A 26137-nucleotide genomic window follows, 5' to 3' on the forward strand; every position below is an offset into this window, starting at 1 on the left:
GACCACCTATATTTTGTGAGACCGTGAGACGCGTTTTTTTATTTTATTTATTATTTATTTATTTTTTTTAGTTAATTCATGTTCCGAAAATAATATTTAAAAAAAGAATTTTTTGATTTTTCCATTTATTTTGCATTTTAAAATTATTTTTAGAATATGTACATTGTAATATTCTATTTAGAATATTTCACGTATTTTTCAAAAAAAATAGAATTTATTTTATTTTATTTTTTATTTTTTTTAGTTAATTCAAGTTCTGAAAATAATATTTAAAAAAAGAATTTTAAAATTTTTCCATTTATTTTGCATTTTAAAATTATCTTTTAGAATATGTCAGTGTAATATTTTATTTAGAATATTTCACGTGTTTTTCAAAAAAAAAAAACGGAATTTTTTTTATTTTTTTATATTTTTTTAATATATTTTTATATTTTTTTATTTTTTTTTATTTTTTCATCCCCAGTTTATTTATATGTCTCATCCCCAATTTATTTATTATTTATTTATTATTAGAGGAGATGATTTAGAAGATTAACTTCTCATTTTAAAACCCTATCGAGATATTAAAAATTTAATTTGTTCAAAATTTAAAATTATTAATAATCCTACAATTTAAATAAAGTTAAAAAAAATGGCCCCACCATTAGTCCATTACTTTTTCAGCTCATCAATATCGTGAGTATTCTCCTTCGTTTCCACCCTAATCAATATTTCCAGCGATGACAGACTCCTACGGCGTTTCTGAATTTGCGTTCCGACACTGTTCATTGAAGGAGATAATAAATCAAATGGAGCTGCTCCAATGTTCATTGCTGATGAAAGGTGAATTGTATGTGAAGGATAGTGTCAGCGATCCATCTCCATCCGGACCCACCACATTATCAGTGTACCACCACACCCACTCAAAACGGGTGGAGGTGTTGATACTTGTCCCCATAACCCGACAGAGGAGTGTGGTTCAGTTCTTCTTCACGTTCCTCATAATTAAAAAAGTAGGCCCATGGAATCTTTTCGTTAAGAAAACGTGGATTTTCAAATTACTTTTCGGGGATTGAATTGTAAACAATAATTGTACTCGTTCTCCTGTGCATTCGTTTCATCCACATCTCTACTATTAATTAAAGTCACATCCCTTTCCTCAAATCGCTACTCTATTCTCAGTTCTTACCAGGTATCATAAGCTATGGCTGAAATCGTGCTCTCTGCTTTCCTGACAGTGGTCTTTGAAAAGCTGGCCTCTGAAGCCTTGAAGAAGATTGCTGGCTCCAAGGGAGTTGGTTCCAAACTGAAGAAATTGGAGAGGTCATTAATTCAGATCAAAGCTCTTCTTAATGATGCTTCTCAGAAGGAGATAACTGATGAAGCTGTTAAAGTATGGCTGAATGGCCTCCAACATTTGGCTTACGACATAGACGACTTACTTGATGATTTGGCAACCGAAGCTATGCATCGTAAATTGGCTGATGAATCTGGAGCCACCACTAGCAAGGTAAGAAAGCTACTCCCAACCTGTTGCACAAATTTCTCACGTACAAGTAAAAGGATGGAACGCAAGTTAGATGATATTACCACCAAGTTACAAGAACTAGTGGAGGAGAAAAATAATCTTGGTTTAGGTGTGATAACAAATGAAAAGCCAAAAATTGAAAGATATGAGGCATCTTTGGTAGATACAAGTGGTATTGTTGGACGTGAAAGTGAAAAAAATAAGTTGCTTAAGAAGCTTTTGGGGGGTAGAGATGAATTTACTAGTCAAAGTTTCAGCATCTTACCCATAGTTGGTATGGGTGGGGTAGGCAAAACAACTTTAGCTAGAATGTTGTATGATGAAAAGGAGGTGAAGGATCACTTCAAACTTAGGGCTTGGGTTTGTGTTTCTGATGAGTTTAATATCTTCAATATAAGCAAAGTTATTTATCAATCTGTGACTGGGGAAAAGAAGGAGTTTGAAGACTTAAATCTACTACAAGAAGCTCTTAAAAAGGAATTTACGAACCAGCTATTTCTAATAGTTTTGGATGATGTGTGGTCTGAAAGCTATGGTGATTGGGAGAAATTAGTGGCCCCATTCCTTGTGGGGTCTCCCGGAAGTAGAATTATCATGACAACTCGGAAGGAGCAATTGCTCAGAAAGCTGGGCTTTTCTCATCAAGACCCTCTCGAGAGTCTATCACAAGATGATGCTTTGTCTTTGTTTGCTCAACATGCATTGGGTGTAGATAACTTTGATTCACATCCAACACTAAGGCCACATGGAGAACTGTTTGTGAAGAAATGTGATGGCTTACCTTTAGCCTTAAGAACACTTGGGAGGTTATTAAGGACAAAAACAGATGAGGAACAATGGAAGGAGCTGTTGGATAGTGAGATATGGAGGTTAGGAAAGAGCGATGAGATTGTTCCGGCTCTTAGACTAAGCTACAATGATCTTTCTGCCACTTTGAAGCTATTGTTTGCATATTGCTCCTTGTTTCCCAAGGACTATTTGTTCGACAAGGAGGAGTTGATTCTATTGTGGATGGCAGAAGGGTTTTTGCACCAACCAACTACAAACAAGTCAAAGCAACGGTTGGGTCTTGAATATTTTGAAGAGTTGTTGTCAAGGTCATTTTTTCAACATGCTCCTAATAACAAATCGTTGTTTGTGATGCATGACCTCCTGAATGACTTGGCCACATTTGTTGCTGGAGATTTTTTTTCAAGGTTAGACATTGGGATGAACCAGGAATTCAGGAAGGAAGTTTTGCAAAAACACCGACATATGTCACTTGTTTGTAAGGATTACATGGTGTACAAAAGGTTCGAGCCATTCAAAGGAGCTAAAAATTTGAGAACATTTTTAGCATTGTCTGGCGGTTTAAAAGAAAGTTGGAAAATATTTTACTTATCAAATAAGGTCTTGAGTGACTTACTTCAGGAGTTACCATTGTTAAGGGTCCTAAGTTTGAGTAATCTTAGGATAAGCGAGGTACCAGAAGTCGTCGGTAGTATGAAGCACTTGCGGTATCTTAATCTATCTCAAACTTGGATCACACATTTACCGGAAAATGTCTGCAATCTTTATAATTTACAGACACTGATTGTTTCTGACTGTCATAAATTGATTAAGTTGCCCGAGAGCTTCTCAAAGCTTAAAAATTTGCAGCATTTTGACATGAGGGGTAGTTGGAAGTTGAAGAAGATGCCCTTAGGGATTGGTGAGTTGAAAAGTCTTCACACTCTCTCGAGTGATATTGGCTTAAAATTAACCGAGCTTAAGAACTTGCAAAATCTCCATGGGAAAGTTTGTATTGGCGGGCTGGGAAAAGTGGAAAATGCAGTGGATGCATGTGAGGTGAACTTCTCTCAAAAAAGGTTTAGTGAGTTAGAGTTGGATTGGGGTGATGAGTTTAATGTTTTTCGAACAGAAACACATGAAAAGGAGGTCTTTAATGAGTTAAAGCCTCATAATGGTACTCTAGAAAAACTCAGCATTGTGTCATATAGGGGTATAGAGTTTCCAGATTGGGTTGCGGATCTCTCCTTTCGTAAGTTGACTCATGTGTTGATATATAGATGTGAAGAATGTACATCTCTACCAAGACTTGGGCAACTACCATCACTGAAGGAACTGATTATTGGTGGGATGAGTAAGGTGAAGGTTGTAGATTTGGAGTTACTCGGGACTGACGTTGCATTTCCTTCACTTGAAATCCTATGTTTTAAAAGTATGTCAGGGTGGGAGGAATGGTCAACAAATAGTGGGGCGTTTCCTTGCCTTCAAGAGCTTCGTATTGAAGATTGTCCTAATCTGCTTCGGGTCTCGCTTGAAGCACTGCCTTCCCTAAGGGTTCTGAAACTAAGAAAATGTGGTCATGGTGTCTTGAAAAACCTTGTTGATGTAGCTTCATCAATCACCAAGTTGGAAATAAATGATATTTCAGGGCTTACTGATGAGCTGTGGAGAGGTGTTACAAAGTATCTTGGGGCAGTAGAAGAAGTAAGCATCAGAGGGTGTGATGACATAAAATACGTGTGGGAATCAGAAGCAGAGGCAAGCAAGGTTCTTGTGAATTTAAAAATGTTGGCTTTAAGAAAATGTAAAATTTTTATGAGTTTAGGGGAGAAAGAGGAGGATAATTGTGGGAGTAGCCTAACATCTTTTAGGGAGTTGGGAGTATCGGATTGTAACAACTTGGAGCATTGCAGTTGTCCAGAGAGCGTGGAGATGTTGGATATTTGGAATTGTGATTCAATTACATCAGTCTCTTTCCCAACAGGAGGGCAGAAGCTCAAGTTACTTTCCGTTGGTAATTGTAACAAACTATTGGAAAAGGGGTTGGGAGGAAGAGAGAAGACAAGAGTGCTTATAAACTCAAAAATGCAGATGCTTGAATCAGTATTTATATCTGATTGGCCAAATCTGAAATCCATCAGTGAATTGAGTTGCTTCATTCACCTGAACAGATTATATATATCAGACTGTCTGAGTATGGAGTCATTTCCTGACCATGAGTTGCCGAATCTCACCTCGTTAACAGAACTAACAATTCAAAAGTGTACAAGTATGGATGCATCCTTTCCTCGTGGGCTTTGGCCTCCGAAATTGTGTGCGCTTGACATAGGAAGGTTGAAGAAGCCCATCTCAGAGTGGGGCCCACAGAATTTCCCAACATCACTTGTTCGCCTAAGATTATATGCCGGACCATTTGATGACCTGAGAAGTTTTGGTGAATCGTCGCATCTTTTTCCTTCATCTCTTACTACTCTTGGCATATTTGGATTTGAGAAACTGGAATCGGTTTCAACGGGACTCCAACACCTCACCTCCCTCCAGAATCTCTCCATTAGGAACTGCCCAAAGACGATAGATTTACCAGAAAAATTGTTGCCTTCACTTCTGGTATTGTGGACTGAAGGATGCCCAAATTTGAAAGAAAGGATCAGTAGAGGAGGCTCCTATTGGCCCCACATCTCCCTTATCCCCAGCTTCGACAACAGTGACTACCAATTACAAGTTTAATGTCTAGGTATGCCTTTGACTTCTTTTTAATATTATTTCAATACAATTATCAATTATGTATTTCCATGAAAATTCTGTCTCAGTTAACATTGATATGCTTACTGATCTGTTTAATGTTACTGTTTCTTTGTGTTGATCAATTTGATTTAAGAATTTTCATTATCTGTTAAAGTTTTACTGTATTGATTTTGAAATCATGAACATTAATTTAGCAAAGTATGAAAAATCCATATAAATATGTTAAAATCATGAATCACTTTACACATGATCTTTAAGAAAACGTGATCAATTTACTAATAGCTAGCTACCTATGCCTTTTTACCCAATTGAAAATGATGATTAATATGTTCTATATTTTAACGACCCCTCCACTGATAGGATGCTCTTGTTTTTTTTTGAAAATTGAGATGAATTTTATTTTGTATCACTTCTTAAGGATAAATGCAAGAAATAGTGATGTGCTTTTCATTTATATTATTGGGTTAAGCTCATAAAAGACCTTATATTTTGTGTTTTTTTTCTGGATTAAACTTCAAATTTATTTTTTGTCTGAAAAAAAACTTGTATTGTTTCATTTTCTCGATCTATCCCTTTTAGTCATTTTTTTCCAAAAAAAAAAAAGAAAATTGTAAAATGTGAGGGTTTTTTTGAGAAAAACTAAAAAAATTGAGGGTTTATTTGGAAGCAGTTGGAAGGTTGAGGGCTTTTTTGAAAAAAATTAAAAAATACAAGGTTTTTTTCAGACAACTGAAGTTGAGGTTTAATCCTGAAAAAACATAGAATATAAGGTCTTTTATGAAATTAACCTTATTTTATGATAGCAATCATTTACTTTCAAAATATTTTATTACTTTTAAACCGGTAATCCCATTGTTATAACTAGATAGATTTTTCAAAGTGCAACGTCTTAATAAGAAATAATTTTAAATTATAATGATGTAACAAGAAAAAAAAAGATAACTATAGTTTAATAATAAAAACATTTTAAAAGTACATTGGTATTTCTTGCATTTTAAGCTTGTGCAAACAATTTAAGTTTTGTTCATTTTATGCATTATCAGATGATCAATCAAGTAAAGGAAGTGGATTGGCACCATGGCCCGCTAGACTAACTTCTCCACCTCCTAGTCTTTCTGACTTTGGCTATTCAAGTGAAATGTTTGAAAAGGACACGGTAAACACACACAACACAACACAACATTATCTTTCTATCTTTTTCAATTTTTTGCTATAAATTAATAAACAAATAAAATTTTGCATATTTTAACAGGAGATGTGGCGTAAAAGGGTTGAGAACTACTGGGATCTATTGAGCCCAAAAATATCAGCAAACACCATAAGGAATGTGATGGATATGAAGGTAAACTTGGGTTCATTTGGAGCTGCTTTGAAAACCAAAGATCTTTGGGTCATGAATGTTGTCCCTGAAGATGGACCAAATACATTGAAGCTTATCTATGACAGAGGCTTACTTGGTTCCATTCATAACTGGTACTACATATTTTCCTTTTCCCTATTTTTTTTTTTATTATTGGGTTAAATGCAAGAAATATTTAAATTTCCATATTTAATTCAGGTGTGAAGCATACTCAACATACCCACGAACATACGACCTACTCCATGCAAACGATGTATTCTCCGACATAATCGAAAAGAAAGGCTGCAGTGGCGAAGATCTTTTAATCGAAATGGACCGGATCCTAAGGCCCACGGGTTTCCTAATAATCCGCGATAAAAAACCCGTAATGGACTTCGTGAAGAAGTATTTAACCGCAATACACTGGGAACAGGTGGCGACGGCTGATTCGTCGTCTGATGAAACCGATACGGATCATGTTGTGCTCATTGTTCAAAAGAAACTATGGCTCACTAGCGAAAGCTTGAGGGAAACAGACTAAGTTTTTCAACTTATAAAAACCAAACCCACTTAGGTAAAAAGAAGGTGAAAATGGTTATGTTTTGTAGTATCTCTCCCTCTCTCAAGTTGTGACATCTTAGTAGTGTTTTGTTATGATTTAGTTGATTTATTTGTTATGATGATATACATTTGCATCTACAAACACTTGGTTTTCGGTTTTACATTTGTTGTATTATTTATTTGAATTTTAAATTATACAATTCAAATTTTAGTTCTTTTGATATGATGCATAAACTATATAACAAGTTCCATATGATTATTAAAAACCACTATTTTAACGTTTATGATGTTATATTGTTTTTTAGTTGTAACTAGAAATTGTGGATGGCCCAGTCTATAAATTTGCTATTAGGAAAGCACATGGGCCATTTGTGTAAATTACATGAACAATTTTTGTAATTGATTTTGTATATAGAAACCAAAATAGCCAACATATGAAAGTATTATGACCAAAGGCGAAGACCCATATGTAAAAAAGTGGAGAGGACCTTGGATAATGTCTTTTTGTAAGTTATTTTCTATACAGAGGAGTAAATTATATAAATTATAGGGATAGCTTTTTGTAGGTTATTTTCTATATAGACACAAAAACTTCACCTATCTCGTGGCTTCAAGAGAACATCAAGTTTTTGTGTGCATAAGTTATTATTTTGTTTTCTCTTTCGATGTTTAATTTCAATATAAGCGAATGAGAAAAGTGTAAAATATGTGCATGCGGGAAAATCATCCAAACATACACGAAGAAGCTATTAGAATCGGATGAAATGATGAAGAACACTCAAAGTAAAAAAAATACATAAATACGTAAAAATAATAAGGTTATACTTTTAAAATACATAAACATTTGTATAATTTTTTTAAAAAAAACACATAAATATATATAAACACACAACACATAAAGAATAACACATAAAATAAATAAAAAAGTATGTAAATACTTAAAAATACATATAAATTAGTAAAAATATATGTTTATATATTTAAAATATGTAAAAATACGTAAACAAATATATAAAAACTTTTAAAAATAACACATAAATATATAAAATTACATATAAATACGTAAAAAATACGTTTATATATTATATATAAAATTTAAAGAAATCTGTAGAAAAGTCTTAATTATTCTGGGAAAATTAACGATTTGGTTTCATGATCTGCTGAATATGTCAAAAAGGGCTAAAATGAATAAAATAGTCGGTTTCTTGGGCTTTTCTATTCAAAAAATAAAAATAAATAATCGATACTTTTCTGTTCAAAAAGAAAAAATTAGGACTTTATAAAAAAATTTCTCAAAATAATAAGAATTTACTGTAGAAAACCCTACATGATGTTATTAAAAAAATGCTTATTCAAATTACCATAAGAGATACGTAATTTAAAAAAAAAAAATAGAGAAAATTCATCAAATAACCAAAAGGGAGGGGAGTGTTTGAAGCAAACGACCACGAAAAAAACAAGAAAAATCTTTGAGGAAATGGCGTGGCGGGGGAAAAAAGACAAAAAAAAATTATAAAATTTTAATTCCGCAGAGGGTGCATCGTTCCACAGAGATGCCCTCTGCGCATCTGTTCGTCAAAGCTAGTGGGAGTATAGTAACATTCCTGGTATTTTATGTTGATGACATACTTCTTATAGGAAACGACATTCCAACTTTGCAAGATGTTAAGTCTTGGCTTGGAAAGTGTTTCGCTATGAAGGATCTGGGAGAGGCTGCTTATATTGTGGGGATAAGGATTTTGAGAGACAAGAGCAAGAGACTAATTGGACTTAGTCAAAGTACCTACTTGGGTAAAGTGTTAAAACATTTTAGCATGGAAAATTCCAAGAAATGAGAGTTGCCTATCCATAGTAATACCAAACTGAGTAAGACTCAAAGTCCGAGTACCGATGTATAGATAGCAGAAATGAGTCGAGTTTCATATGCTTCCGCCGTTGGATCAATCATGTTTGATATGTCATGTACTCGCCCTGATGTGGCTTTTGCTCTGAGTATGGTTAGTCGATATCAGGGAAATCCGGGTAGAGCTTATTGGATAGCAGTCAAGAATATTCTCAAGTATCTGCGAAGAACTAAAGACTGGGTCCTAATGCTTGGTGGCAATGATAACTTGAAAGTAACCGGGTATAATGATGCAAACTTTCAGACAGACAGAGAGAACTTCTGTTCTCAATCTGGCTGGGTATTTACCTTAAATAGAGGAGCGGTGACTTGGAAAAGTTCCAAACAGGAGACGGTGGTTGATTCTACTTGTGAATCAAAGTACATAGCAGCAAGCGAAGCATAGAAGGAGGCTATATGGTTGAAGAACTTTATCAGAGACCTTGGAGTTGTGCCAATCATAAAGGAGCCAATAAATATTTATGTGATAATAAAGGAGCGGTTGCCTTGACAAAGGAAACTAGAAGATCATGACAGATCAAGACATATTGATGGAAAATACCATTTTATCAAACATAGAGTAGAAGAAGGACACTTCGTCCTAAAGAGGGTATCATCAGAAGAAAATCCTGCAGATCCCCTCACAAAGGGTCTTAGTGATTTTAGTTTTAGCAGTTAGATAGGTATTTAGAGACTTGTAACAAAGTAAATGTAATTGACTTTTGATGATTAAATAATGGAGAATTATTTATGTGTATATGTTTACTATTTTTCGTCAATTGTTTATTATTGTGTTTCATTTTGCATGTTTTACTTCCCGAATAATTTGATTATTCAAATATCCACAGTCGATCATACTTTTAGAAGTAAGTAGTGAATTAAGACTATCATGAATCGAACTATAGACTGTCTAAGGGTTTAGACATAGCAATAGCTTGTTGGAGTATTCATGAGTACCTTGAAATGGAGAATTTAAGTCTTGGATTAACCCACACTCTGAGAATCACTTCATGGAATTTATCACGAGTAATTATGAGACGATAATATCTTATAATCTTTAAATGGAGATATATGAGTCGTTGTTTACAAATCAATTGTGCATTGATGATATGTAAACGCATCATTAACTTGATGTTATAAAATGTGTTGTTGTACATGATCTGATGAGTAAATAGTACAAACATATAAGTCAAAGTTTATATGTTCCTTTTTTCTTTAATGGAAAAAGCAATATCTTGGGTCCTTCGATGATTTGGTGTTGACTTATAGTGTCGGGTCCGACTGTAACGCCCGTAGATCTGGACTAGTCAATTTAGAGACGATAAGCATCAAAAGTGACTTTTTGATAAAAGATTATTTTGAATGAATAAATATTAACTAGGTTGTACTGGTCGTGGCAAGGTTTCTGAATATATAAAGAATGCCGAAATCCGAGTTATAACGAAGAAGTTATGACCTGTCGAGGTTTCGCGACAGAACCGGTACGACACTGTGTAACGTAAATAGTGAATTTACGATAGAGCAATATTTAGCCTTAGTAATCTAAACGAAAGTCGTGGAATATGTTAAACCGAGAGCGTGCATAAAAAGAACGTCTAAATTTGACTTCGTATGAGGAAGTTATGATTTTTCGAAGTTTCGACTTAGCGGTATGCAGCCTAAAGTTCGAATATGAGATCGAGTGGTTTCTAGCCAAAACAATCTAAACGAAAATCGAAGATCTCATAGATAGTAATGCAACGGTAAAAAGACAGACGAAAATGGATGCTAGATAAAGGAGTTGTGAATTCCTAATGGAGTTTTCCTGTCCCGGCCTACTAAAAATAATATAATAAAAGTTAAATCAAAATTAGCCGACAGAGTCTAAACGAGAGTTGTAGAGCATAATCTCACCTACATGTGCATATAAAGAACGTCGAAAACGGAGCATGTATGCGAGAGATATGAATTTCTGATGTTCGGAATGCAAACTATGAGGCCTGTGTCAGAGCTCACGATGTGAGCACAGTATTCATGACGTGAGCAGGTGATGGACGTCTTCCAGGGCAAGTGGCCTGATGACGAACGCAATGACATCGAGCTCATGACGTGAACATTAGTGGCTTACGACGTGAGCATAGCATTTCAGCCTCCTATAAATAGAAAGCGAGGCTAGCCAAGTTTTGTTGCTCAATTTCTTTCCTCTCACCCATATTACCTCGTTTTACGTGCAAGTTATACCCCTGAAGCCCTGGTATCATCCCGACACCCGAAGCGAGTCCTGAAGCCCTGAAGATCTCGAGAAGAAAAGAGTTTCAAGCCGAAGCTCTGCCCACGAGAAGCCCGGTGTGTGAAGATATCTCGGTTTCATAGAAGAACTTCTACTTGAAGAGCCGTAGTGTTGTCCGACAATCGTCTTAACAAGTGATTGTGTAGTTACTTTCTTCTAACACATAAATATGAAGTATTTGCTATGAAATACATGTTATGTGTTTATATATTGCTTGTTTACTTGAGATGGATGTTGAAGGAATGTTTTATACAGGTTTTTAAATGGTTTAAACTGTATATGTAATTTTTATCTACAAATATGTTGGGTAGAACATGGGTAGACGAAATAGTTGGTGTGTGATGAAGGATGAATTTGAGGATGAGACGAGAGATGATATGGATCATGAGATGGGGGGTGACAGGTGAAAAATGAGTGAAACCTTACCCAGACGATGGCCCCGTCATTTAGCAGAGTAGGGATGACAACCACGGATGATTCTAGACAATCCAGTGGAACACTAGCAGACTCGCAACTTGTAGGTGTCGTGGACTTGATGTTCACCGGTGTACTCTAAAAACCTTGGTAGCTATAGATTTAGTGCCTTATATAAGAACCTTGGTAGCTATGGATTTAGTATTGTGTAGATGAACGGTGGTAGCTATGGATTTAGTACTGTGTAGATGAACGATGGTAGCTATGGATTTAGTACTATGTAGAGGAACCTTGGTAGCTATGGATTTAGTACTGTGTAGATGAACAACAATGGACTTTGTGCCAATTCCTTAGGTCAATCCTTAGGAATGAATGAAGAAAGGATAGTTGATTCTTAGGGTAAAACCTTAAGAAATAAAGAAGATAATGGGGATGGGTAATTAGGTTGATTGTTTGATGGTTAAATATAATAATTATATTATTGTGGGTTGAAAACCCTATATGCTCACCAGGCTCCTAAGCCTGACCCACTCAGTTTTCTTTGTATCACAGGTAATGGCTCAAGAGCATAAGTTGGTTGACATGACGAGAGATTCTGGATTATAGACCAATAGTTATAAATAACTGTTGTAAGGTCTAATTTATACTGTTTATGCTTTTGGTCTGTATCGGAACATGACATCATGAGATTTTGTTATTTAATGAAAATACGTTTCTTTTAAGAAACATTTTGATAAATTCGTATCATATTTTGTTTTGGGAAAAAATTCCGCAACTCTTTTAATCAAAGGATTACTCTTATTTTATAAAACAAAGCATAAACAAATCGGTTTTTTCTGGCCGTGAAAATTGGGGATGTCACAGTTAGTATCAGAACATTAGTTTAAGCGAACTAGGAATATGTAGGATCTCTAGACTTAAACTTAGAACGCTAAGTGATGATTGTGAGATGAGTGTGTACCATATTTAGACAAGAGCACTAGTTTATTTTAGGAAAGATGCCTAAAATGCTTTTATGTGCTAAATGCTATATGTTTACCATATATATTATTATTTGTTCGGATTTATGGCTTATTAACAACCAATTTCAAAACTACCTTATTTTTACCAAACACTCTCTTACCAGGTATCATAAGCAATGGCTGAAATCGTGCTGTCTGCTTTTTTGACAGTGGTATTTGAAAAGCTGGCCTTTGAAGCCTTGAAGAAGATTGCTGGCTCCAAGGGAGCTGTTTCCAAACTGAAGAAATTGGAGAGGTCATTAATTCAGATCAAAGCTCTTCTTAATGATGCTTCTCAGAAGGAGATAACTGATGAAGCTGTTAAAGGATGGCTGAATGGCCTCCAACATTTGGCTTACAACATAGACGACTTACTTGATGATTTGGAAACCCAAGCTATGCATCGTGAGTTGGCTAATGAATCTGGAGCCACCACTAGCAAGGTAAGAAAGCTAGTCCCAACTTGTTGCACAAATTTCTCACGTACAAGTAAAAGGATGGAGCGCAAGTTAGATGATATTACCACCAAGTTACAAGAACTAGTGGAGGAGAAAAATAATCTTGGTTTAGACCATCTCCAACCCATCTCCATTCCCCCCCTCCCCCCGCCCCCAAAAAAAATGGAGTAAAAAATAGGGCAAATAGTGTTTCATCTCCAACCCTACTCCATTTTTTACCCCATTTTTACCTCGAAAAAGTATATTCCATTATTCTAACTTACATAGATTGTCAAACACACCCCTCTACTAATTTAGTTTTAACAAATATATAATCTATATTTTTTCATTACATTAATATTAAATACAAAAGATTATATTTATAATAAACTTATAAATAAATATTATACATGCATTTATAAAAATATTACACATACACACTTTTAAATAAATATTAAACATATAAATAATAGTAGTGTCACTTGTTGGTTTTTATTAGATTATTATTGTAATATATAGGTTAATTACATGTTTATATGTTATCGTGTTTGTAATATATATTTTAACTAGGCGAATGTCCGCGCGTTGCGCAGAAACACCTAGATAGTTGAAGTTTTTACAAATATATGTTTTTTTTTTAAATATAGTAATAACTATGTTCTAAATTTTGATATAATAATTTATATACTAAATTGATATAATATATTGATTATTTTGAATTATATGATAATATATACATCTATTATAACTTTATAATCTCAATCGTTTGAATGACTTCTACACGCGAGTTACACATGTATAAAATTAAATATAATATATGATTTAATGTTATTTATAGTTGTTGTTATTGTTAACAAATTTTTTAATTTTTTTTGCTTAATATTTTAATTTCTATCATTATAATTAATTAAAACATCAAACATTATTTTTTGATTTTAAAGGTAACAATATAATTATTTATATAGAGTTATTTTTAACTATTTTTAATGTAAATTATTTTAAGCTACTTATTTGAAAACTTTTAAAGTTTATAAAAATATATTTAGGAAATATTTTAGTTAAATTGATATTACATTTTAGTTTTTGTATTTATCACTATAATTTATCACTTTCAACTATTTATAAAATATTCTTTGGTTTTTTTAGCGGAACTGAAATTTATATTTAAGTTGACACTGTAATTTTATATTTAAATTAACAATTTAAGTATTTTGTCCAAACTGCTGATAAATGGTTTACATACAACAACATTTTAAATCTAATAAATTAAATATAATATTTTATAATTTAAAGACATAACTTTATAAATAGAAGTAAATATACTATTTTAAAATTGAAATTTAGTCTATTTATGATTACACTTTAAGCTTGAAATTTATTTAACCTTATTAATCAACTTATAACCATTATTAGAAAGACACTAAAATTTATCATTTTTAACTATTTATAAAATATTCTTTGGATTGTTTAACTTAAACAAAAATTTATATTCAAGTTGACCCTATAATGTTATATTTTAATTAATTTAAGTATCTTATACAAATTGTTCCAAAATTATACATTTAAAATGATAATGGTTTACATCCAACAATATATTAAAACTAATAAATTAATTATAATATGTTAAAAGTTAAAAAAATATAATTTTATAAGAAGAAATAAAGATATATTTTAATATTGAAATTTAGTTTATATATGATTACATTTTAGGTTTTATATTTATTTAACCTATTTTAACAAATTATAATTATTATTATAAAGAAATTGAAAAGTCATGGGAGTTTCAAATGAATGTGGTGAAAGGAAAAAAGAATGGGAGTTTCAAATGAATGTGGTGAAAGGAAAAATGCTTCCTTTATAAGTATATAATGATAATGATAATGATAATGATTATAAGTTTTTTTGTAAAATACGTTATCGTTTTTTAAAATGTCAATATGTATTTAAAATTTTATATGAACTTGATGAACAATAAACAAACTTTATATTTATAATTAATTAATATAATTTAATATATAACAAAATATTATAAGTATTAAATATTATATTTAAATTATAATTAGTATGTAAAAATGAACTAAAAATGTATAAATATATAATAGAGGGACTAAAACTGACAACGTAAAGTTCATCCCCATTTTGGGAGAAATGAATAGTATAACACCATATTTGGTGCAATACTATTCATATCCCCCAAAATGGGGGAATAAATGGGGAGGGTTGGAGAAGAATGGGGGAAGAAATGGAGAAAAAATGGAGAATGAGAGTGAGTTGGAGATGCTCTTAGGTGTGATAACAAATGAAAAGCCAAAAATTGAAAGATATGAGGCATCTTTGGTAGATGCAGGTGGTATTGTTAGACGTGATAGTGAAAAGAATAAGTTGCTTAAGAAGCTTTTGGGGGGTATGGATGAATTTACTATATACAACCTAATTAATGTAAAACTCAAAATAAAAAAGTTAAATATAAACAACATATATTAAAAGTGTAATTTAAATATATAGCAAAATTGTAGAATACCTATAAATGTAGTGATTGAACTTTTTCCATTTTCTGGATCTACGAGGTTTGGTTCCGTGTATATCGAACTCGTCTTCATAACCTTCATCGTTATCATAACACACATATAATTTCTTTTTCTATTCTTTATTAGATTTGAAATCTAGAGAGAGAAATATGTTTGAGAGATAACATTTCTTTCATTGACTGAACTAAAAATGACAAACTCAATACATATATATCAGAACTTAAACAGACTTGTAAGTAATAACAAAATAACTGAAACTAACAAATATTCTAACAACCATGACACGTGTCTATGAATATTGAGTGATAACACCCCCCCCCTCAAGCTGGTGGATATGGCTGAAGACCCAGCTTGATTACAACTTCTTTGTGTTTTGGTCCTAGTAAAGACTTGGTAAGAGCATCTGCAACTTGTTGATTTGTTGAAACATGGGATAAAGAGATAAGACCATTTTTAAGTTTTTCTCTAACAAAATGACAATCTATGTCAATGTGTTTAGTTCTCTCATGAAAAACAGGATTAGAAGCAATATAGATGGTTGCCTGATTATCACATTTTAGAGGTATTGGGGTAATATTGGGAACTTGAAATTCATGAAAAATCCGACTTAACTAGGCTAATTCAGCAACTAATCTTTTCATAGACCGATATTCTACCTCTGCTAAGGATAAAGATATAGTAATCTGTTTCTTGGATTTCCATGCAATAGGAGTATTGCCAAACATGATGAAGTAGCCACTGACAGATCTCCTTGTGATTGGGCATGCAACCCAGTCAGAATCACAATATGCCTCAAGGGTATAATTGTCATTTTGGTGAAAAACAATCCTTGATGTAATGTTCCTTTGAGGTATTGTAGAACATGTAAAGCAGCTTCATAATGTGCTTGAGATGGTGTTTGATTGAATTGACTTAGGTACTGAACTGAGTAAGACAAATCAGGCCTTGTATGAATTAAAAAATTCAACTTTCCAATTAACTGTCGATATGTGGTGGGATAAGCTAAAGGATTTTCCATAGCTGGTAATAAACGAATCTTGTGAGGAAGAGGAGTGGATACATGATTGCAATCAGCCATAGAATACAAATCAAGTAATTCCTTAATATACTTTTGCTGATGAACAATCATGCCATTAGGAACATGATTAAACTCCAATCCACGAAGAAAATGGATTTGTCCCAAATCTTTTATAAGAAACTTATCATCCAGAAAACTTTTGAGAGCTGCAATTTCATCTTGATCATCTCCTGTAATCAAGATGTCATCGACATAGACAGCTACAATAACAATTGAATGAGATGTATTTTTAAGAAACAAAGATTAATCATTTTGTGAGTTATGATATCCTCTTGTTCTTAAGGCTTCTGACAACTTGGAATACCACTGTCGGGATGCTTGTTTTAAATCGTATAAGGGCTTTTTGAGTTTGTGTACATGAGAAGAAGATGATGTAGAAATTCCAGGTGGTATTTTCATATTGACTTCTTCATGTAAATCGCCATGAAGAAAGGCGTTGTTTACATCCAATTGTTGAATTTTCCATCTTCTTTTTACAGCTAAAGCAACTAAACACCTTACTGTGTTAAATTTTACCACAGGTGAAAATGTCTCATGATAATCAATACCAGCTTTTTGTGTAAAACCCTTTGCCACCAATCGAGCTTTGTGCATCTCAACTGAACCATCAGCCCTGTATTTGATTTTGAATACCCATTTGCAAGAAATAGGTTTCTTGCCTTTTGGTAATTTTACAATATCCTATGTATCATTATCTTGTAAAGCTTGTAACTCTTTGATCATTGCTTCTTCCCAATTAGGATCGCCTTTACCTTGATGATAAAAAGTGGGTTCAAAAAGATGATTATTGGTATTGAAGGCAAAATGTTGAAATTGACTATCATCAATTGAAGTATGAGGTATAGAGGGATCAATACCAATACAAAAGATTAGTAATGGTATGATTACAATGATGATGTGTATCACTCGAAGAAATAAGATTGCAGGTATAATCTTGTAAATGTGATGGAGGGTGAGAAACTCTTGTAGATCTTCTTTGTAAGTCCCTAAAATGCCTGTGTATCAATCAAATCCGTTTGGTGGTGTGGAATCCCAATCAAACGGATGATGTCAGATAAAATAGAAGAGAAGAAGAAGAATATGATGAATCTATGTATGAATTGATTAGAATAAAGTTCCAGATACAAAAAGATTCACACACACAAAATGCTCTCTAGTTTCTCTCTTCTCACGTTCATCAATCTATACTCCTCACCCCTAACACCTATATATACACAAGGGGAACATGGGCCGTAAATGGGTTTACGGCCATAAACATAGACCGTAAACACCCCACCTGGCTGTAAACTAGACTGTAAGCTCATAAAATATTACATAAAAATACAATTGCCCAGAAAAGCAAAGTATAAACCATATTTTGACCCAACAATCTCCCCCTTGGTTTATAACTTTCTTTTCTTAATTGACCCAACAAGCTCCCCCTAAAGAGTAGCTGGCTTTTCTTGTCAATCTTCATCAAGAGCTTGGCTTCAGCATTTATCTTCAATGAATTACTTCATCTTGAGCACTTGGGCAATTATTCAAGATTTGGAATTGAACGCACATTGGGTGAGGATGCTTGATGTACTGATTCTTGAAAGATGACGCTTTCAGCTTGAGAATATTCAGAGAGAACTTCAGAAAGAAATAATTTTTTGGATCACTTCAGCAGGTTTATAGATAGCAGCAGACTGATTGAGGAGGCTTCAATGCAATCCGTCACATAATTTTCAATTTCTGCTTCACCTTGCTTCTGGGGTTGAAGGATTGAATGTTGAAAGAATAATCTTCATTTCTTGCTCCTTCGAGTGAGAGTTCTTCGATGCTCACGGATGAAGCATTGGCTCAGAAATCTTCGACACAATCTCCATGGGTCTTATCTATACCTGAAATTACTTTTCAAGACAAAACAAAACTAAAAGAAAACTTAAAACAGAAACAAAACAGAAATAACACTATTTTTGGATTTTTAATTTTCTGATTTTTTTTAGTTCTCCCCTAATATTTAAATTAGAAGAACACTATAAACAAACTTAACAAAAACAAAAATAATAGCTAACTTTAAGAGTGATTTGGGATCAAAGTTTTTAGACAGCCTTTATTCGTTTATCAGTACCTCTCCCTTCATGAATAGATCTGGTCAATCGCCGGTATTGTGGTCCACTTAAACATGAGAGATTGTGACAAAATTAGGACATACTATAAGTGACAAGACAATGTGATCCTAAGTTCCTAGATAATATTCCTTAAGGACCATACAGCTGACGACGACCAAAGATATTGTTGTCCACCTAAATTGATCAGCGAGATCTATAGACAAACTGTATGTGTTCAATTTTAATTGTACTAGAACATGTTCCCCGCTTCCTGATATGCTCCAGTAATCAAGAATTTCCAGAATACTTCTTACACCGGGTGAGCAGACAATTATTAAGAGAGTAGATAGATTTAGAATGCATATGCTGTACATCTAGTTCGGATCTCTTCCAATCACGCAAAGGATGAAACATATGACTAACTGAAGTTTCAGAGGGATTGAGAAGAGAACGGTGCATATACTGTGTACCAGGTCGGATTTTGAGTCACGCAAAGGAGACAGTATATGGCTAACAGATAGAAAGAATTGCATAGATAGAAGATGCAGAGAAATAGAGTTGCATATGTTGCAGTCCAGGTCGGATCTCTCGATCACACAGAAGAGGAAACATATGTCTAACAGACAGAAAGAAAGAAAATAACCTTCTACAGACCTAGCTTATCGGAATTCCCCAGTCACCCCATCCAACCAGAATTAAGAACAAAATCCGCACATCAAGGAAAAGTGAATCCACAGTTCTAGATATGGGTTATTTAGTGTGACCGGTAGATTCTCATGTATATCTCCCTGCTCAACCTATCTGAGCGTCGTATTGTCAGGCTAAATGGATCTAACTAGGTCAATGTTTGTCAAGTCCTTGAATTTCTTAAGTTTTAACTCCTCCTAGTCAAGTCCATTTAAAATCTTTCGTGCCTACCAGCGCATCGAACACAGAGCCTAGACAATTCAGATTTAGTCCCTTACACAGATTCAGGTTTCCTGTTATCACATGATTATATCACTTCCCAAAACATCTCCTGCAAGCTCATTCCAATAACATCATTTTTTGGATTTTCTGATTTTCTAATGTTTTTGGATTTTTTAAATTTTCTAATTTTTTGTTTTGTTTTTGTTTCTCCCCCTAAATTTGTGCACAGGAGAGAAACGAAAGAAAATGTGCAAATTTAAACTATCCTAAAACAAAAATTAGTCTTTAAAGCGAATCAGCTTAAGAAAAACTCAGGAGTATAGAGCAGAAAACTCAAACCGTGAGTCACCGATTGAATTTGCATCCAGAAGGTTTGAGAACAGCACGCGTAATCTCAGAACAGATCCGAAAATTCTTAATGTCATTAAGCACTAACCCCGTTTGTGATCTCTTCCTTTCTTCCCTTTCCCGTAAAGGACACATACTCTCAAACAAAGGTCTGAATGTTGTACAATTGAGAGATGTCCCCTATCATGTGCCTGGAACAGCCACTACCAACAAACCGAAGTATGATGATATGCCTCCATATCTGCTCCGACACAGAGCGGGATCAGTTGGTCTTTGGAACCCAGTCCATTTTGAAACTGGGTCGACCTTTGTCATCAACACACGATACTCTCTCCCATGACATATCCTGCTTATCACAAACAGAAGATGTAAAAATATTAGAATCATTAATTGATTTGGGAGTTTTCACCTTTGGTACCCATCTATATTCGGGTTTAACCCGTTTCTTGTTCGATCCGATGGGTGCCTCGGCACTTGATTTGGAACTTGAAGCCGTCTGCCTAGATGACTTTGACCTAACCGGTCTTGGCTTCAAAGGAGCATCTCTTGAACTAGACTTCTGGGCCAACATTCCCTTCTTGTTCTTGGGAGTTGGATGCTTGGCCTTGGGAGTTGAATTCTTGGCCTTCATGGCATTCCAGTCGGCATTGTCTAAACGTGACCTTGAGGGGTTTCTTTTGAAGTATATCCCTCTTGGCACGTTCTGCCAACCTTGAGCATAGTAGGGAACGTATGCACAATTAGGACAATTTCTGGCAATGTGTCTAGGTGTTCCACAGTGAAAACAAGTCTTTTTCTTCACTATGAAGTTATTTTTTCCTGCCCCTGGTGGCGTATCCTTGTCTCGTTTCTTGTTGTTCCCACATGCACACTTGCAACAAGCACTCTGTTGTGCTGGAATTGGAGGCCTGTATTTCTCAACGACAGGTTTGTTAGGAGTAACAGAATTCGAAGCAACAGATTCTGAGTTTAAAGAGTCATTGGTTTGTTTAGTGGTTTTCTCCTTGTTCTCATCTTCTGCTACTTTACCTGCACATGAAGTAGACACATTAGTATTTTCAACTTGAATACCTCCTGACACAAATCCAGCTGGTTTGCCATATTGAAGATGTGCCTCCCTGGAAATTTCTTCCTGTGTCATAAGGATGGATGTGTAGTTATGATTGAAAGGTGGAGGAACACTATCATACCCTAGACCCTTGTTTTGATTATCTTTAAATTTTAATTGGGTTTCAAATAAGGACTCGACTGTCTGACTTGACGTAGTATAATTTTTTAAACTAACATCTGTTTTTCCATACTTAATTTTCAATGTGTCAAGTTCTTCAGTTAAAGCAGCAAGTTGTCTCTTAATATAGTCATAATTTTCACACTTGTTGCTATACTCTTCCTGAAGCTTCCTAAAGTCCTTGGTTTTTGCTTCTAATTCAGCCTTCAGGGGTTTCTGTCCTTTCCTGAGTTGATATCCTTCATATCTCAGGTCCTCAACTTCTCTTTTTAATAAATCAATTTTTTCCCGAAGAAATTTAATCGTAGTTTCACAAGCTGGAGTACATGTAACTTCAGTGATCAGAATGTTTTTAGAACTCATTGTTTTTCTACACTTCAAAGCATCAAGTTCTTCAATTACATCAACAAGACTAAGATGATTGAGATCTTTTGTCTTCTTGATGATAGCTACGTTCATATCCCACGATTTCGGAAGTGAATTCAGTAGCTTTTTGTTTATCTCAAACTTAGACAAGAAGATCCCAACTATATTCATCTCAGTAGTAAGTGTAGTAAATCGCTGCAACTGAGTTTCGAGGGTTTCTCCAGGGATATAATCGAAAATGTTGAAATTTTGTCTTAACATATCCTGATGACTCTCTTTCATGTTTTCAACTCCCTCGTAGACCCTAAAATCAATTAAAAGCACAACTAAAAGCCAAAATCAAACTTAAAAGTCAAACCCTTTGATTATAAACCTCAAAAGTCAACCTTAAAAGTCAAATTTAAAAAGTTAAACTCAAAAGTCAAACTTGAAAAGTCAAACTTAAAAGTCAAATTTAAAAAGTTAAACTCAAAAGTCAAACTTAAAAGTCAAATTTAAAAAGTTAAACTCAAAAGTCAAACTTAAAAGTCAAACCGAAAAGCTAAATTTGAAAGTTTAAAAGTTAAACGAAAAAGTCAAAGTTTAAAATCAAATGTCAAACCTGAAAGTCAAAATCAAAATTTTAAATAAAAAATCAAAAATAAAAGTTAAAAATAATTTTTTTAAATTATTTTATTATAATTATTATTTATTTATTTATTTATTATTTTATTTTGGATGAAAAAAGAATTTAAAATTAAAAGAAATTGAGTTTTGGGGTTAAAAGTGTCAAAAATGTGAAACTTAAAGCGAAAAAGACGCTTTATGAATTAAGTGGGGTAGGAATGCATCAACTTGTGGCTTAGAGGAGTTGGTAGTAGCGCCCCTTGGTGAACCAGATGTCGTGAGATCAAACCCCGACACCTCTGCTTCTGCTTGCTATTTTTTTATATGCGAAGGCTGTTGCTGCGAAGCGAGGACGAGGACTTGGTGCGAGGTGCGAAGACCGGCCGCAAATTCGGACCGCAAACCGAGGCCGCAAGCTCAGACCGTGAACCTCGGGCCGCAAACTCCCGGCCGTGAACTCCGAAACCCTAGCCGCCGGCCGCAAACTCCGCCACACCCTCGCAGATTTCGACCAAAAACACCGATTTTTCGACTCTGAAGCTCCAAAACTCGATCAAAAACCATTTTTTATGAAAAACACGAAGAACAAACCCCCCTTATTTTTCAGAGATCTATCCAAAAACGCAAAAATATTTCTAAAATAAGATCAAATAATGCCCCAAATATGACAAAATTGACTGATACAACCAAGCTCTGATACCAATTGTAAGTCCCTAAAATGCTTGTGTATCAATCAAATCCGTTTGATGGTGCAGAATCCCAATCAAACGGATGATGTCAGATAAAATAGAAGAGAAGAAGAAGAAGAATATGATGAATCTATGTATGAATTTATTAGAATAAAGTTCCAGATACAAAAGATTCACACACACAAAATGCTCTCTAGTTTCTCTCTTCTCACGTTCATCAATCTGTACTCCTCACCCGTAACACCTATATATACACAAGGAGAACATGGGCCGTAAATGGGTTTACAGCCGTAAACCTGTTTACGGCCATAAACATAGATCTTAAACACCCCACCTGGCCGTAAACTAGACTGTAAGCTCATAAAATATTACATAAAAATACAATTGCCCAGAAAAGCAAAGTATAAACCATATTTTGACCCAACATTCTTAAAGATGGAAAAGTTGAAATATTTTCTGAGGATGAATTAGAAACTGGTTCAGCATGATTTTGTGAAGAATGCATTTCAGAATTGGAATGATCATCAATTGAAATTGGAAGATAGCTATCAATGAAGGATGATGGCTGCTGGATAGAATGAAGAGGAAATATATCTTCCAAAATTTTGATGCCTCTACTTACAGAGATTTCATTTGTAGTTAAGTTCAAAATTTTGTAACCTTTTTGAGCATATGTATATCCAATGAAAATACATGGATGTGTACGAGGCATGAACTTATCTCTTCCTGTTCGTTGAGAACTGACATAGCATAAACACCCAAATGCTTTAAGATGTTGTAAATCTGGTGCAACATTATACAAGACTTCAAATGGGGTTTTGTGTTGAAGAACTTTTGTAGGCATTCTATTGTTCAAATGAATGGCTGTTTTAACACACTCTCCCCAATATATGTGTCCCAATCCTGATTGGAAATACAATGCCCTTGCAACTTCTAAAATATGTCGATGCTTTCGTTCAACTAAACCATTTTGTTGAGGACAATATGGTGTTGATCTTTGATGAATGATTCCTTTTGTTTGAAAAAAATCAACTCCCTCATTGCTAGAACCCAATTCATGTGCATTATCAGATCTGATAATTTTTATGGTCTTATGAAATTGGGTTTGTATGTGATTAACAAAAGCTTTAATTAATAAGATTCCATGCTGCACTTTTATTACTCATCAAATGTATCCATGTGTGTCGAGAGTAATCATCAACAATGGTTAGAAAAATTTTAAAACCATCATGAGTTGCATGTTTATAAGGTTCCCATACATCAATATGTACTAAATCAAAAGGACTATGAGTATTAGATAGACTTTTAGGAAAAGATAAATGTGGTTGTTTAGCTTGAGAACATGTCAAACATGAATCAAATGCAAATTCATTACAATGTGAAGAAACAAGAGACAACTGTTTGAGTTTACGAAAAGGAAGATGACCTAATCGTTTATGCCACAACAAAGTGTTTGAAGGCTTATTGATTACATTGAAACATGTTTTAGAAGGAAATGGATAAGAAAACAAAAGAGAATCCTTAATGGATCGATGAGCAAGGACATAAAGGTCATTGATCTTCTTCCCAAAAAAACCTAGAGCAATCTCATTCTTTGATGAAGGGTCCTGCAGAAGACATGCTTCATCAGTAAAGATGACAAATATATTTAGATGTTTTGTGAATTTGGGAATAGAAATGAGATTGTATTTGAATGAAGGAACATACAAGACTCAATGAAGAATTATAGAATCATGCAATTGTATGTCACCAATGAAAGAAACAGTGGCATGATGACCATCAGGAAGCCCAATGTAATGTGGCTGAGTAAGTGATTTAAATGACAAAAATAGATCAAGATTAGAACAAATATGATCTGTGGCCCCTGAGTCTGTGATCCAAGAAAAACTAGTATGCAATAATGATGAGGACTTATAAACGTTTGCAACAAAATGATGATAAGAGAAAGTTGTACCTTTATCTTTCATAGCACCATGAACCACTGAAGAGCTGATTTGATTGATCGAAGAAGAAGATGTCATATTCTGATTGTTAATGAGTTAAACAAGATGTTCATACTATTCCATGGTGATTGAGGGAGAATTGGATGTCGACACAACATTCTGAACACTTGATTTTTAATCATCCTTCTTTGATTTGGTGAATTTGAATGATGAAGGAAAACCAATTAAACGATAGCAGTTGGTTTTCGTATGACCTGTCTTCTTGCAATGAGTACAGAGAAGTGATTTCTTAGGGTTTGAAACAGACGATTCAGAAGTAACATGCATTGCAATTGCATCATTGTTTATGATCGAAGGAATTGAAATTGTTCTTTGACGTTCTTCTTGAATAATCAGCGAGTAAGCAGCGAAAAGTGATGGTAACGGCTTCATCATAAGGATTTAACCACGAACAATTTTATATGAATCATTTAACCCCATTAACATTTGAATAATGCGTTGATCTTCAAAAAATTTCTGAATTGATGCAACAGCAGTACAAGTGCAAAGAGGAATAGCTTGTACGATCCGTAATTCATCCCAAATTTTTTGTTAATTTGGTGAAGTAGGTAGAAAAATCATCGGTACCTTGTGAAAGAGAAAACAATTGTTGTTGAATGTTGTAAAGAAGAGTTCCATCTGATTGTTCAAATCGTTGGTGAAGCTCATTCCAGATCTCAAAGGTAGTAGGTAAAAAAAGGACGCTATCATCGATTGTTTTGGTCAAGGAATTTAGAATCCAACTGATAACCATTGAATTGGCCCTGTGCCAATTCAAATATGCAGAAGAATTGATTGCAGGAGGCGTAATGGATCCATCAACAAATCCTAGTTTGTTTTTGTTAGATAAAGAAAGAATCATCGATCGTTTCCATGATTGAAATCCAATTCCATTGAAAACAGTGGAAACAAGAATGGAATTGGGATTATCAGAAGATCCAATGTAATATGGACTGGAAACATTGATTGCAGAAGAATCAGATGAAGTCGTATAAGACATGATTGAATGAAGAAGAAGCAAGAATGAAGAACAAAATGGATCGATTTTAATCTGATACCATATTAGATTGAAATCTAGAGAGAGAAATATGTTTGAGAGAGAACATTTCTTTCATTGATTGAACTAAAAATGACAAACTCAATACATATATATCAGAACTTAAACAGACTTGTAAGTAATAACAAAATAACTAAAACTGACAAATATTCTAACAACCAGGACACGTGTCTATGAATATTGAGTGATAACATTCTTCTGTTTTGTAGAGTTCGATTCTTTCATTGCTAATCTATGAATGTTTCGCAAACCTAACATTCAAGGCTTCATCTTCTTCGTAAGAAACTTTGAGGCTTCATTTTTTGACTGTTGGAGATTTTGATATTGTTGCTTTGGGAGTTTTGAAGT

General features: G+C 34.0%; 3 protein-coding genes across 3 annotated transcripts; 2 read left to right on the top strand and 1 right to left on the bottom strand.

The window, feature by feature from the left end:
• Nucleotides 1-753: 753 nt before the first annotated feature.
• Nucleotides 754-6297, top strand: LOC111896426 (putative disease resistance RPP13-like protein 1). Its single transcript, XM_042900398.2, has 3 exons — nt 754-5009; nt 6064-6176; nt 6273-6297. The coding sequence occupies exon 1, from the start codon at nt 1184-1186 to the stop codon at nt 5000-5002; it is 3819 nt and encodes a 1272-aa protein (XP_042756332.1). The 5' UTR covers nt 754-1183; the 3' UTR covers nt 5003-5009; nt 6064-6176; nt 6273-6297.
• LOC122197200 (probable methyltransferase PMT3) lies at nt 5058-6900 on the top strand. The gene is made up of 4 exons (XM_042900734.1): nt 5058-5133; nt 6064-6176; nt 6273-6493; nt 6579-6900. The coding sequence occupies exons 1-4, from the start codon at nt 5058-5060 to the stop codon at nt 6898-6900; spliced, it is 732 nt and encodes a 243-aa protein (XP_042756668.1).
• An 18367-nt stretch (nt 6901-25267) lies between these two features.
• LOC111896470 (uncharacterized) lies at nt 25268-25732 on the bottom strand. Its single transcript, XM_023892462.1, has one exon. It carries the CDS (start codon nt 25730-25732, stop codon nt 25268-25270), a length of 465 nt encoding a protein of 154 aa, XP_023748230.1.
• Nucleotides 25733-26137: the final 405 nt, after the last annotated feature.

This window comes from Lactuca sativa, chromosome 3, assembly GCF_002870075.4.
Source record: "Lactuca sativa cultivar Salinas chromosome 3, Lsat_Salinas_v11, whole genome shotgun sequence".
In the NCBI taxonomy this organism is placed as follows: Eukaryota; Viridiplantae; Streptophyta; class Magnoliopsida; order Asterales; family Asteraceae; genus Lactuca; species Lactuca sativa.